Source organism: Pleurodeles waltl, chromosome 6 (genome assembly GCF_031143425.1).
Source record: "Pleurodeles waltl isolate 20211129_DDA chromosome 6, aPleWal1.hap1.20221129, whole genome shotgun sequence".
In the NCBI taxonomy this organism is placed as follows: Eukaryota; Metazoa; Chordata; class Amphibia; order Caudata; family Salamandridae; genus Pleurodeles; species Pleurodeles waltl.
This window is the reverse complement of record NC_090445.1, coordinates 1,514,702,551-1,514,715,931: the sequence shown is the minus strand read 5'-3', so window position 1 is coordinate 1,514,715,931 and position 13,381 is coordinate 1,514,702,551. Positions and strand designations below refer to the sequence as shown.

The window sequence follows — 13,381 nt, the reverse complement described above, 5'->3', positions numbered from 1 at the left end:
GGTGGCTGGGTATGGGGTAGTCCCTAAGGGTTGGTGTATGTCTAACAGATATCCCTCTACATTTACAGGTGACTCTGGTTACCCCAACCTCTCATGGCTACAGACCCCAATGAAGAATGCCAGGACAAGGGCAGAGGAACGCTACAATGAGGCACATGGGCGAACTAGGAGGATTATTGAGCGGACTTTCGGCCTCCTGAAGGCCAGATTCTGGTGCCTCCATCTAACAGGTGGCTCCCTATACTACTCACCCAAGAAGGTGTGCCAGATCATCGCGGCATGCTGTATGTTGCACAACCTGGCTTTGCAATGCCAGGTGCCTTTTCTGCAGGAGGATGGCCCTGATGTTGGTTTTGTGGCAGCTGGTGAGCCTGTGGACAGTGAGGAAGAGGAAGCAGAGGAAGAAGATATTGACAACCGAAACAACATCATCATGCAGTACTTCCAGTGAGACACAGGTAAGAGAATGGCACTGCTCATCTCATTTCTGACTACTGTAAGACATTGTATAAGTCAGCCTTTTTACCTCTGTGTATGGACCCTGACACTTCACTTTGGCTTTCCTTTTCACAGATCTGGGTACCACAGTCTGCCTTCTGCTATGTTTACGGCTGCCCAACAACTGTCATACTTTGGTATGTGCAAATGAACATTTACATTGACATTTGTCTAAGAAGTTGTAATAATACATTTGTGAAAGTACAGACTGGCTCCAGATTCTTTTGTCATTCAATGGTGTTTATTTAAGTGCTAATTAGTAGAGGGGGATGTGCAATGGGCTCGGTGATGGTGGAGGAATATCCATGGTAGAGTCCAGTCTCTTTGTATCACAGGTGCATTGTCCAGTGGGGCATAGGAAGTGGATCAATGGCAGTTCAAGGTGGTAAGGGTGACACAGTGGGGCAGAAGGGTGACAATCAGGAGAGTCTTATTTCCTGGCGGGGGTCTTGGCAATGTTCTCTGTCTTGTGCCTGGATCGCAGGGACCATTTGCAGGGAGGTTCTCTTCTGCAGGGGGTGGGGTGCTGGTGGCCTGTTGTTCCTGTGGCGGGACCTCCTGTCCACTAGCGCCGGCAGAAGTGGAAGGCTGTTCACCGTCGGGCTGGTGTCAGGGGCCCGGTGGTATGCCACTGTCTCCTTCATGGTGTTGGCCATGTCTGCCAGCACTCCTGAAATGGTGACCAGGGTGGTATTAATGGACTTCAACTCCTCCCTGATCCCCAGGTACTGTTCCTCCTGCAGCCGCTGGGTCTCCTGAAACTTGGCCAGTACTGTGCCCATGTTCTCTTGGGAATGGTGGTATGCTCCCATGATGTTTAAGAGTGCCTCGTGGAGAGTGGGTTCCCTGGGCCTGTCCTCCCCCTTTCGCACAGCAGTACTCCCAGCTTCCCTGTTGTCCTGTGCCTCTGTCCCCTGAACCGTGTGCCGACTGCCACTGAACCCAGGTCCCTGATCATCCTGTGTTAGTGGGTTTGCCTGGGGTCCCTGTAATGGTGGGCACACTGCTGATTGATGTGTCCTGGGGACAGTGGCATGGGCCCGCTGGGTGGGTGCTGTGGTGGTGTTTCCTGAGGGGGGAGGTTCTGTGGTGGGTTGGGACTGTGGTAGGGGAACCGACTGTCCAGAGGTCCCTGATGGGCCGGGCTGGTCATCTTGATCCAGGCGTGCAGAGCTGCTGTCGTCACTGTGGGCCTCTTCTGTGGGGGGACTGGATATGGCTGGCACCTCCTGTCCGGTGATATTGTGTAGGGGTCCTTTTGGGGTGTAAATGCATTGTTATTGTATCTGTGTGTGCCATCTTGTGCAATGGGTGTGTTTCCCTCTACTACTGTGCTTGCATTATCGACTTGGCCCTTGTGTGAGTGGTGATTGTGTGCCCTGGGTGAGTCTCTCCCTTGGACATGCTGTGGTGATGGGTGTCCATGCAGGACTGTTTTGGGTGTCCATGCATTGTTGTCACATGCAGGGCTTGGTATTGGGATGTGTGGGTTGTGATAGTGGGGTATCTGTGAGGTGTTGGGGTGATGGGTGTGAGGGTAGGGGTAGAAGTTTGTGATGGCATGCAGGTAGCGTGGGGGATATAGTAGTAAAGATTTGCCTTAGCAGAGTCCAGTCCTCCTGCTACTCCTGCGAGGCCTTCAGGATGCATGATCGCCAAGACTTGCTCCGCCCATGTTGTTAGTTGTAGGGGAGGAGGTGGGGGTCCACCGCCAGTCTTCTGTACGGCTATCTGGTGTCTGGATACCACGGAACGTACCTTCCCCGTAGTTCGTTCCACCTCTTCCTGATGTCATCCTGTGTTCTTGGATGCTGTCCCACTGCATTGACCCTGTCGACAATTCTCCGCCATAGCTCCATCTTCCTTGCAATGGATGTCTGCTGCACCTGTGATCTGAATAGCTGTGGCTCTACCCGGATGATTTCCTCCACCATGACCCTGAGCTCCTCCTCAGAAAACCTGGGGTGTATTTGAGGTGCCATGATGTGGTGTGGGTGATGTGTGAGGTGATGGTTGATGTGATGTGTGGGGTGATGTGTTGGGGTGTGTTTTTTCAGGTGTGTGGATGGTGTATGAGTGATGGTGTTGTGTGCCTCTGGATGCTGGTGTTGTCGTAGCTTTTCTGTCTCTCTGCTTCTTCCAAAAATTTCATTGTAAGGGGTTGTGGGCAATGTGGGTGTGTGTTTTATAGTGGTGTGTGGGTGTGGTGTGTGTATGTGTATCAGGTGTGTGTATTTTGGATTGTCCAATGTGGTTTTGTTTTGTAAATGTGTGTGTATTTTGAGTGCGGCGGTGTGTACCACCAATGGATTACCACAGCTGAATGACCGCCGCGTTGATTTGTGGGTCATGATATTGTGGGTGTATTCCTGTTGGAGTAACAGTGTGGGTTTTGGTACTGCCAGTTTATCACTGACCTTTGGTGTGGCAGACTTGTGTGGGTGTCTGTCTTGTGGAGGATTTCTAAGTGTGGGTCATAATACCCGTAGCAGATTTCCGCTGCGGACACGGTATGTTGGGGGCCGTCAGCACGTCGGTCAGCAGACTTTACCGCCAGGTTGTAATGAGGGCCTTAATGCCAAGCAAGGCAATGTTCAATACACTCAGTTCAAAATCAGAAAACCACGTTTGTAGAGTTTGTCAAAAAAGGAAGAAAAATCAGAACTTTGCAAGTCCTGGGGAAATGTTTTGCACATGATAGCTCTAGAGAAAAACTTGGTACATGCTGATTAGGAGGGTGATTGGGAGCTGCATGAGAATACTGTAGAGTCACTGATTACTGTGTTACATGAATTTGATTGCATAAACTACCTGAGATATGGGTCCTGGTATTTAGAAACAGTGAAGAAGTTGGAGGTCGAAAAACATATCTCTCCAGAAAATTCATCCAAAGACATTTTATGTTGAAAGACAGAGAGGGAAAGTTCAATGCTGTGGCTCCAGATATGAAACTGGAACAGACGATCGAGAGATCACAGGAAAGCTCCAAGGGAATTGTTGGTCAGAAACGTAAAAACTAGTTTACCATAAAGTCCTTTCTATTTGCAATGTTTTCAGAGAGATGACAAATTCAAAATTAATGGACCATCTTGAAACTGTTCCTCACCATAAACTTGTGGGAAAGAGTGGGGAATATTTTAATAGCCATGATGGCAGCCTTATTCATTTCATGCAGTAGCAAGGAAAGCCCTTTGAATGACTGAGCCTGTGTGACTACAGAACTTCGTGACCAAACAATATGTGGCTAACGGTATAAGGACACGTCTACTAGAAGTCCTGGAACATAGATCGAAACTGTGTGAAGAACTGAAGCAGGGGAGATTTTTATTGAAAGAGAAAAAGCTGTTTGACATAATCACTGAAGCTAAATTTCTAGACGTTAAATGCCATGGTAAAAGTTTCATCCAATCAGCCACTACAAAACAGGTTACAAAATACAACTTTTGCAAACACATAGAGCGATGGATGTAGCAAAAGAAAGGGGTGAATTTATCAAGAACATTCTCTTGCATGATCTTCCAACAAACGCATAATTTGGTGGAGATGCTGCAACCAAACCAGAGAAGCACAAACGCATGCAAGAGTTCGGAAAAAAACATTTCAACCGAAGAATTTTAGTTTGAAAAGGCGTCCTCATCGAAAACTGCTGTTGTTGTGAACTATATGTCACAATTGCGAATGATCAAGATTTCATCCATGCAAAACTTTGGCGAGGTTATTCAGACTGTTCTACAGATATCAAACTCAGTGTGCATCCTGCAAGAACTGCACGTTGTCTTTGACAGTTACTTTGAACTATCTGTCAAATTTATGAGAGAGTCAGATAAATGAAAAATGGAATAATTGACCTTGTCTGAATAGAAATGTGACACCTATACCTGTGTAACTTGATAAATTCTGGTCACCAACACTGAACAAGATGAACTTGGAGATGTTAACTCACCAAAACATTGCTGATGCTTCAGTGAACACTGAATTCCCAATTACTTCAAGTGGGATGATTGTCAATGAGGAGTTGGTGCCTGCAGAGATATATTCAAATCGTACGGGCCATATTGTTCAAGAACTTAACAGCAAATTAGAGGAAGCTGATCTTTGTGTTGTGCCACATGTTGAGTTGGCAGTTTGAAATGGTTCCAATCGAGTCATGGTACTGTCAAATGACACAGATGTATTATTGTGCTAGTTAGATTTGTTGCAATGTTCATAAGTCAAGGATTGTCAGATTTATGAATACAAAATGGAATAGGCAAGAAAATACACTTAATCCTGCTTCATATTCTGTACAAGAAACTTGACCCAGAGATGCCTAGTGTTCTTAACAAGGCACATATTCTTACGGGTGATGACACTATGAGCAAAGTTGGAACAAAGCTTGGAGCTGTAACTGCTAAACCTGTGAAGTTTCTAGAAGGATTTGCAGAGACAGAAGAAGAATATGACTTTGATACGTAGAAAAATACCTTGTGTGTGTGTGGAAAATGAGTTCTAACTGTCACACAATTGACAATCTTTGGTACAGTGAGCTGAAGAGTTCAGTCCTGCTAAGTGACCTTTCACAGACGTCATATTCTGTGCGTGGACACATTGAAAGAGCTTTCTACTTGATCAAAAGATGTGTAAATGTTTTGGATCATGCAAATGTAGAGAAATATCTGTGTAAATTTGGTTGGGAAGATATTGATGGGGTGCTAAAACCTACTGATTTTTTAAAGCGCTTCTCAAATTTTCAACATTCTGCAAATGTACCACGAGCGATTGCTGAAGTAAGTAAATAAATAAAGTGAACTATAAAAATGTGCCTAAACAGGAGAAATTAACATTATTTTTTTCATATTGAGATCATAAACATTGTTTGGTGTATACATAAAAGGATTCAAAACCATTATTATTTGTTTCATTTCTATATATGTCTCTTCTTCGTCTATTATAGCCACCTTTTAGGAAAATGGAGGAAGGGTTGCTCTGAGGAGTTATTTTCTTTATCTATAAGAATACTTGTCCCCTAAAACCTATGTTTTGACACCAAAATGAAGTATATAGGTCAAATAGTATATTACATCATCACTGCAACACATCTACCATTTTTACAAATATTGTCCAGAAAAATTCAGCCCAGATCAGCAATGTCTATCCAAGCTAAATCAGTTCTCGAATGATCCAAAAACACAAATCAAAAATGCAAATCTCTTAACAATAATTTTTTACGGAGGCATAGATGGGTGGCTGGATTAAAAGGGATGGCTACTCTGAATTGGGCGGATTATATTGGTTGGGGGCAGAAAATCGAATGGTTCCAGGTTCCTCCACCTTTGGATCAAAGTTGGCATGGTTTCAATGTGCTATTGGCTCAGGTTTTGTGGAGCTGCCTTGAATTACTGATGCAATGTGTTTACTAGAAGTTTCAGCAGCAGGGACCATTTATATTTCTCTTTTTATATTGAAAAGCTTTTTGACAATCATAAGGTTGAAAATCATTGCACATTAATGAAGGTCTTTAAAATGTTTCCTTATTATTTTTTTTAAAGTCTGTTTATTGAAATTTTCAACTTTTCAAAACCACTCCTAAGCAGAAAACTATTTAAATTTGTTAAGTAGAACATCAGGAAGATGTAAAAATAAGCTACAAATAGCCCAAAAAACCTTTATATCTTCCCCTGTGTAACGAAAATTATTACATGTTTGCATCAGAGTCTCTTCACTGCTTCTGTATGTCTGAGCCGGCTCTTTGCTTGAAGAACTTGTGAGACTCTCCCAGGGAACTGTATGAAGGAAAATTTTGTGGAAAAATATTGTGGTGCAAAAATATCATAGAAAAAATGTTGACTACCACAATTTCGTGTAGGTAATTATATATAGGTAAGTATAAATCTATCATTCTTAATTCCACAGCTACTTACCTGGTCAAGGTACATATAGGTGGGGGTAAAAATAGTGAATCTACATTTACCTGCATATTCTTACCTCCATGACATGGTGGTAGGGCTATTTTGGCAACAATAATTTTGTAGCATATTTAAAATAGGATTTTCTGGTAATGTACCTCAGGAATAAGACAGTGACATAACTGAGGTGATAAAGACAAATGTAAAGTGAAACATACTTGCCACGCATACGGGTAGGAGTCGATCTGGCACCGAGTGCTGCTGCAGCGGAACATGTTATGCAGGGCATGAGCCACGCTGTACACAGCAGTGTAGATGCTGTGTGTTAGCCTCTGAGTCATTGGGTCATGGATCATCGAGGTGTTGGTAGGAGTGAGAGTGCTGCACTCCATGCATGAATTCTGGAATGCTTGTCGCTCATAGTCTGCCTCCGCACCATCATCGCACGTGCCAGCAGGGCGATTGGTCGAGGGACGCTTCGCCTGCACTGCCAGGAGAGTAAGGACATTCCTCACGTAGCTTTCCAGTCCTGCTATTGGTTGGCTCTTGACTGCAAAGCCAATCACAGTACCAATGGTTTCTATACCCGGCATCTCGCGAATTGTGCTGGAGAGTGACCAGCTGCTGCTGGCAACCCAAACCAGTTTGAGGTTGGCCATCACGGCCATGGCAAAGAAGGCTTGAACCTCATCCTGGGATGAAAAGAGGACAACCACGTTGACATTAGCTTTACGAATCTTTTCAATAATCTTCTGGGATTTGTTAACAGAGGCTGCAGAATCATCAGTGGGGAGGTACTCTTCATATGCAATGCAGATCCCAACCTCATTGGCTATGAGGGAGAAATGATAGAGTCCATCCTTGCCATACTGGTCGCTGCTGCCCAGGACTGCGATCCAGTTCCACCCTAGTCTTTCGAGGAGCGACACAATCCCTCGAGTCTGGACCTTGTTGCTCGGTACCGTCCTTAGGAACGATGGGAAGATTGCTTTGTCACTTAGCTTTTCACATGAGGCTGCAAAGCTTATCTGAAACAACAAAAAAGTTGCTATAACAGCTTGGCCACATCAAGATAAGGTAATTGTGTTAGTCATTAAGTTTTTATCCAGCACAATTACTGAACAAGTTATGTCTGATTCCCTTTGGAGATATAGCATGCAACAAATACAGTGTTAATACTTATCACTTTGTGCTCTGTGTGTTACATTGCACACAACTTAGTTACTCCACGCAGACATGTTTTAGTGCACAAAAATGCGTGTCTGTTACCATACAGACTTTTTTACACACCGTGCTGTCATTATACACACACTTTCACTTTTGTACGGAATAATTTTTTGTATAAAAGTTCAGAGCAACCCTGTTTTACCATACAAACCAACTGGAGAAAAATAGCTTGTGTTGGCATAAAGTAACAATTAGGTTTACTTTAGCACTCATTTATGTAGTAACATGCAATGGTTTGCGTTTAGTGACATAACTTCAACACACAGTAAGACAATTGCGTACCCAGTAAAAAGAAAGTGAGAATTAAGGACACAGTTACTCATTTCTGGATGAGAGAACCTTTGTAAAAAAAAAAAGTTGCAAACAAACTGCCCATGTTTGTGTGTCAGAAGAAAAAAGGACGAGGTCAGTTTTGTATAAAGATATGTCAAACGCTATGATACTTGCCAGCTCTCGGTGACTTGTGGTTTGTGGCAAGGGTGTGGTGCTTGAGAGTTTTTCTAAGGGTTGTAGGTAAACCTGAGGGAATACAGTCTCAGCGACATTGTTACCTGCACCAATGAGAAGTATTTTGTGATAAAAACTTTATTTCTTAGTTTTGCTTGCTCACGTGGATATAAGAGAATCCGAGAAGAAAGGGGCACGCAATCACCACCGGAAGGCCAGAATACTGCACACATGTTTACAGATTCAAAGGGGAGCTTCAACAATACCGTTACCCTAAAACCAGAAAAAAATTCTTAGTAAGCACTTCATTCAAGGACACCTCAAACATCATGATTTGTCAAAGAGATAAAATGTCACACTGCAGATCAGTGGATTGACATGGGGTAGAGCCCAGGATAACCACTCTGACGTAGTGTTTTACAAAAACACTCAACAATAAAATAAATACAGATTCATAAGTATATGTAAGGTTTCAAGAAAACAGTGCAAGACGACTATGGTAAAAGTGCATGCATGAATCTAGTTAAGGAAGAAGACAAAGTGCACGATGCTGCCAAGAATAATGTGGAGGTCCCAGAGTGTCGAGGCAGAGGTATGGTGTGCATTAAACATTGCACTTCTTTGAAGACATGGGGATCACTGGCAGAATCAAGAGCTTTTGTTGCACACTCCTGACACCCTAAGAAAAGGGAGTGTCGCAAAGTTACATAGAGAATTTCACAGACGACAGACCGTAGCATGCTCTTCTTCATCACTGATGTGCTCATGGTCCCGTGTATCATGCAGTCTTATTTTCTACAAGGAGACATCAGAGCCTCACAAAAGTCAACAGAGAACAACAGTCAACTTGAGGAGTCCCCCCTGTAAAGTACACGGAGGACACCCCCTACCCCGCTCCACTGCCAAAAAAATGGTCTATTTTGCTGCTAGATATGCATGGAGTTCAGGTTTGCCTTTAACTTGGCTCCAGAGAGTGGACAAGCTCACAATGCAGAGGCATTAAAAAAAGAACAGTGTGTGTGTGGTGTGCAAACAACCCACAGCAACAGTAGCCATGCGATAGCGTCTGGCTTCAGGTTTTATTTATGGCAAGACTGAGCATCACGAACAGCACATCTAAAATAGAAAAGGAGGCAAAGAGAGAATGCACTTATGGCCCGCACACTGCATCTTTAGACAAAGAACACCCAGTTTACCCGACACCACCAAGCTACAGCTCAGAGACACTTTCCACAACGTGGTAGGCTGCTACACAGAGAACCTCACTCAGCACCATATATAACATAGGCAAAGTCCAATGTACATTTGGAGGGCAGGGATGGGAAACCCTAAATCCTGAACCACCACAAAAGCATTACACACTTTGTCAAGTCGAGCCAGTAAACACCATCCTGAGCCGGGGAACCACTGATGAACGCCACGTTCTGCCTTTAACAAGACAGGCCAGATTTTTCATTGTGTATGATAATTGGGGAGGAAGGGGCATGAGGCATCAAACACCGCCTTCTTCAAAGTACTCTCACGGATAACATACATACCTGCACCAGTCACTGGGTGTCGCAGCCACTGAACACAGGGTGAAATATACTGCACCTGGGTGTAGTAGTACTCATCTAACCTGGTTGCAGACTGCTTGGGTACCGTGGCAGGCGCAGACCACTGGCGCCCTCGTACATGCAGTTTACAACTCTGCGCATGAACCTCCCTGCCCCACTCTTTGCCCCACCCTGAATACTACAGCCTGGTCACCATGCAGCAGTGGCACGCAGGAGGCCCTCCGTGCCCTGCACCAAATGTGAATGTTCGGCACTACAGCCAGGAGAGCCGAGCCTTCGTCTCCGAGGGAAGTTTTAATGGTGGCCAACGCCTGTGCACAGTGCTAGCCATGGGCGGCCATTATTAAAACACTTCAGGGACGAGCCGCGCACAAGCCGACGACCAAGATGGCCACCTGATAACGGCGTTCCGCGCATTGTCGGACGAATTTCTACCGCCGGAGCCGTTTTTTTTCTTCTTTCTAATTTCATTCCACTAAAAACAACCATGTGATGTTTTGGTGAGCATTTTCATCGTTTTTTGGGCTACCTATGATATTTCCTGACTCTTTAATTACGTTTTCTTATTTCTCCTCATGAATGCGGCCATTTTGACTAACTTTGCTCACCATTACATTATACTTTTTTTGAATATTTGACTTTCTTTTTTGCGCCAGCCTGTTTTTTTATTTTTTGCTGTTTCGTTAACATATTTTTGGAGTTCCTGTGTCACTTGCTTCTTTATTGAAGGCTTTTTATTTCTATATGGGCAAACTAAAGAAAATAAAATCTCTGTCGCATCAGTCCTCCTCAGCTGACAAACTTTCGCACTTTTTACAATTGGACACTTCTGCTGCAGCGTCTTCTTCTTCCATCTCAAAGATGTCTTCCTCATCTTCTTCTTCGCCTAAAGCGTGCATCCACTCATAAGAGGGTCAAACAGGACCCACCTTTACCAGTAAAATCTCCCTCGTCGATCTCTCTTGAACTTGTGCTTGACGAAATAAGTGCATTGCGTCCTTTTATTGAAGAAACTAATTCTTGGATACAAAACCTTGATTCTAAGTGGTCTCAAATGGAAGTGAGAGTCTCTGCTTTGGAACAAAGAGTCAGCGACATGCAGGATGAAACACATAAAATTATTAGTTTGGAGAAGGAAGTGGCAACCTTGAAGACTCTTACGGAGGATTTGGAAAACAGAAATAGACGCAATAATTTTCGCCTTTATGGATTACCAGAGGGTCTTGAAGGGAGTGACCCAATTTCATTTTTTACCTCATTCTTTCCACAGTTGGTGGGTCTACCATCTTCTACAGTATTGAACATCCAAAGAGCGCACTGCATTGGTCATCATTCTCCGCATTCCTCCACATCTAAAACAAGAGGCGTGATTATTTTCTTTCTTGAATTTACTAACTTATTGAGAATTCTTAACGCTACGAAAACCAAAAAACAAATTTCTTGGCAGGGAAGTAAAATATTAATTTCACAGGATGTGTCCAAAGCTACAGCAGACTGGAGGAAAGAGTTTTTGGATCTTCGTCCACAACTTCGTGACTTGGGAGCTCATTTTGGATTATTCCATCCGTGTTTGTCCAAAGTGACATATCAAAACAAGACCACTTAATTTACCTCTCCTGCAGTTCTTCGTGATTTTCTACAACTACACTCTACAAATTCTATGGAAACAGCTGGTCCTTCTACACGTTGACTATATATGTATCTTAATTTATTATGCCCTTTCACTATTATTGCGATAGAATTGATGGTCCTTAATATGCAGTTTATACTATACAGTATACGATATTGACGTGACTACAGACCCTTTTTTGTTAATGTATTGTTTTCTTTTCACAGGTTCCTGGTGTTCTATAATCATTATTTTTGCTTGTAACCTTTGTCCGTTGAAGCGTTCCATTCCCTTGCTGTGCCGTCTTCAGTCTGTGCTGTCACCACCCCTCCCCTATTGTTCATTCGTCTCAGGTATGTTTTTGCAGTCGTCTTTATTTGACATGTACTGTCTCTTCTTTTTTTCTTGACTACTTTCCATCCTTTTTCCTGCTGTTTTCCCTTTACTCTTCTCTCCTTTTGTTTTTTCTGTTTTCTTTTCCCTTATATGTATTTTCAGTTATTTATGGTACAAGGCCTTTCGTGTATATATATGTTTATGTGACTTAAATTCAGGGTTGTTTCTTGGAATGTCAAAGGTTTTATTAATCCAATCAAAAGGCAGAGAATTTTATCCCACTTATCTAAATATAACCCAGACTTGGTTCTTCTACAGGAGACCCATTTGACGGACTCTGAAGCTCTGAAACTTAAAAAAGGCTGGGTGGGCAATGTTTTTACTTCACCTTCGTCTACAAAGAAAAATTGTGTAATTGTGCTTTGCCATAATAAATTATCAGTTAATGTTATTTCACAAGACTCAGATTCTGATGGTAGGTGGCTCTTTGTGATGCTCAGTATTAATGGGATTACAATGACTATTGGTAATATTTATGGTCCAAATAATTCAGATTATCTTTTCTGGCCCAATATTACTAAACAATGTTTGCATTATAATGATGATTTTCTTCTTATTGGAGGGGATTGCAATCAAATTATTGATCCCTTTATAGATAGGCAATCTGTAATTAAATTTTCTCCCCATAAAATGCATAAACAATTTAAGGCATTTTTCTCACAATGTAATTTAATTGACTCATGGAGAACTTGCAATCCTGATAATAGGGATTTTTCGTTTTATTCTCCACCACATGGCTCCTTATCTAGACTGGACCATATTTTTGTTTCTAAATCATTATCCCAAAATCTTATTAACTCCTCTATTGAACCTATGGTAATATCTGATCATGCCCCAGCCCTTACAGATTTTGACTTGCTCCCGGTGCACCCAAGTCCAATAGGTGGCGATTTAATAACTCTTCATTACTTGACTCAAAATTTTCCACTTCCTTTGTTGCCTTTGCGGACAAATTTTTTCGATTGTATGAAGATTCTCATGTTTCTCCACAGTTGTTATGGGATTCATTTAAGGCTGCGGCTCGTGGTCATATAATAAATTTTGTCTCTAATAAAAAAAAATCTTTCAATGCCCAGCATCAAGCAATGCTTCTCAAAATGAAATGCTTAGAACATCAGTACTATTCTTCCTCCTCCAATTTTAATATACAAGAACTTATTCAGGCAAAACTGTAACTTAACAAAATCTCAACGTATAATGCTTCCTCTTTTCTTCTACGTAGTAGTGCTCGTTATTATGGAGGTCGAAATAGAGTGGGGAAGCTTCTGGCTAATTATTTAAAAGTTCGAAAGCAACGCCATAATGTCAAGTCCAAAATTTCAGATACTGGTGAGTCCCTTTTTAAGGATGAAGATATTTTAGCTGAATTTGTTAATTATTACCAGACACTTTATACTCCTGAGTCAGTCCCAACCCCCTTAACGGTTTGATGATTATTTAAAGAATATTCCAAACCCTAATAAGACACTGATTGATGCTACTTCACTTGAAGCAGATATTACTTCATTAGAAATTTTTAAAGCCCTTCAATCTCTAAAAAAAAAGGGAAAACTCCTGGTCCGGATGGATTTACAGTGGAACTTTTTTTTACATTTTTCTGACCTGTTACTTCCTAAACTTTTGTAACTTTTCCAATTCTTCATAGGTTCTGGTTTTACAGGGAGCACATTTCAGGAAGCTTCGATTTGCCTAATTCTAAAGGATGGTAAGGATCATACTTTTTGTAAAAATTTTAGACCAGTCTCTCTTCTCAATACAGATTA

General features: G+C 42.4%; 1 protein-coding gene across 1 annotated transcript in view; it reads right to left on the bottom strand.

The window, feature by feature from the left end:
- LOC138301021 (taste receptor type 1 member 3-like) overlaps nt 1–13,381 on the bottom strand; it is a 75,430-nt gene that overhangs the window by 43,044 nt on the left and 19,005 nt on the right. Inside the window, exon 2 of the mRNA XM_069241044.1 lies at nt 6,602–7,411. Within this exon, the coding sequence (XP_069097145.1) occupies nt 6,602–7,051 (450 nt within the window). The 5' untranslated portion in view covers nt 7,052–7,411. The remainder of the gene's footprint in view (nt 1–6,601; nt 7,412–13,381) is intronic.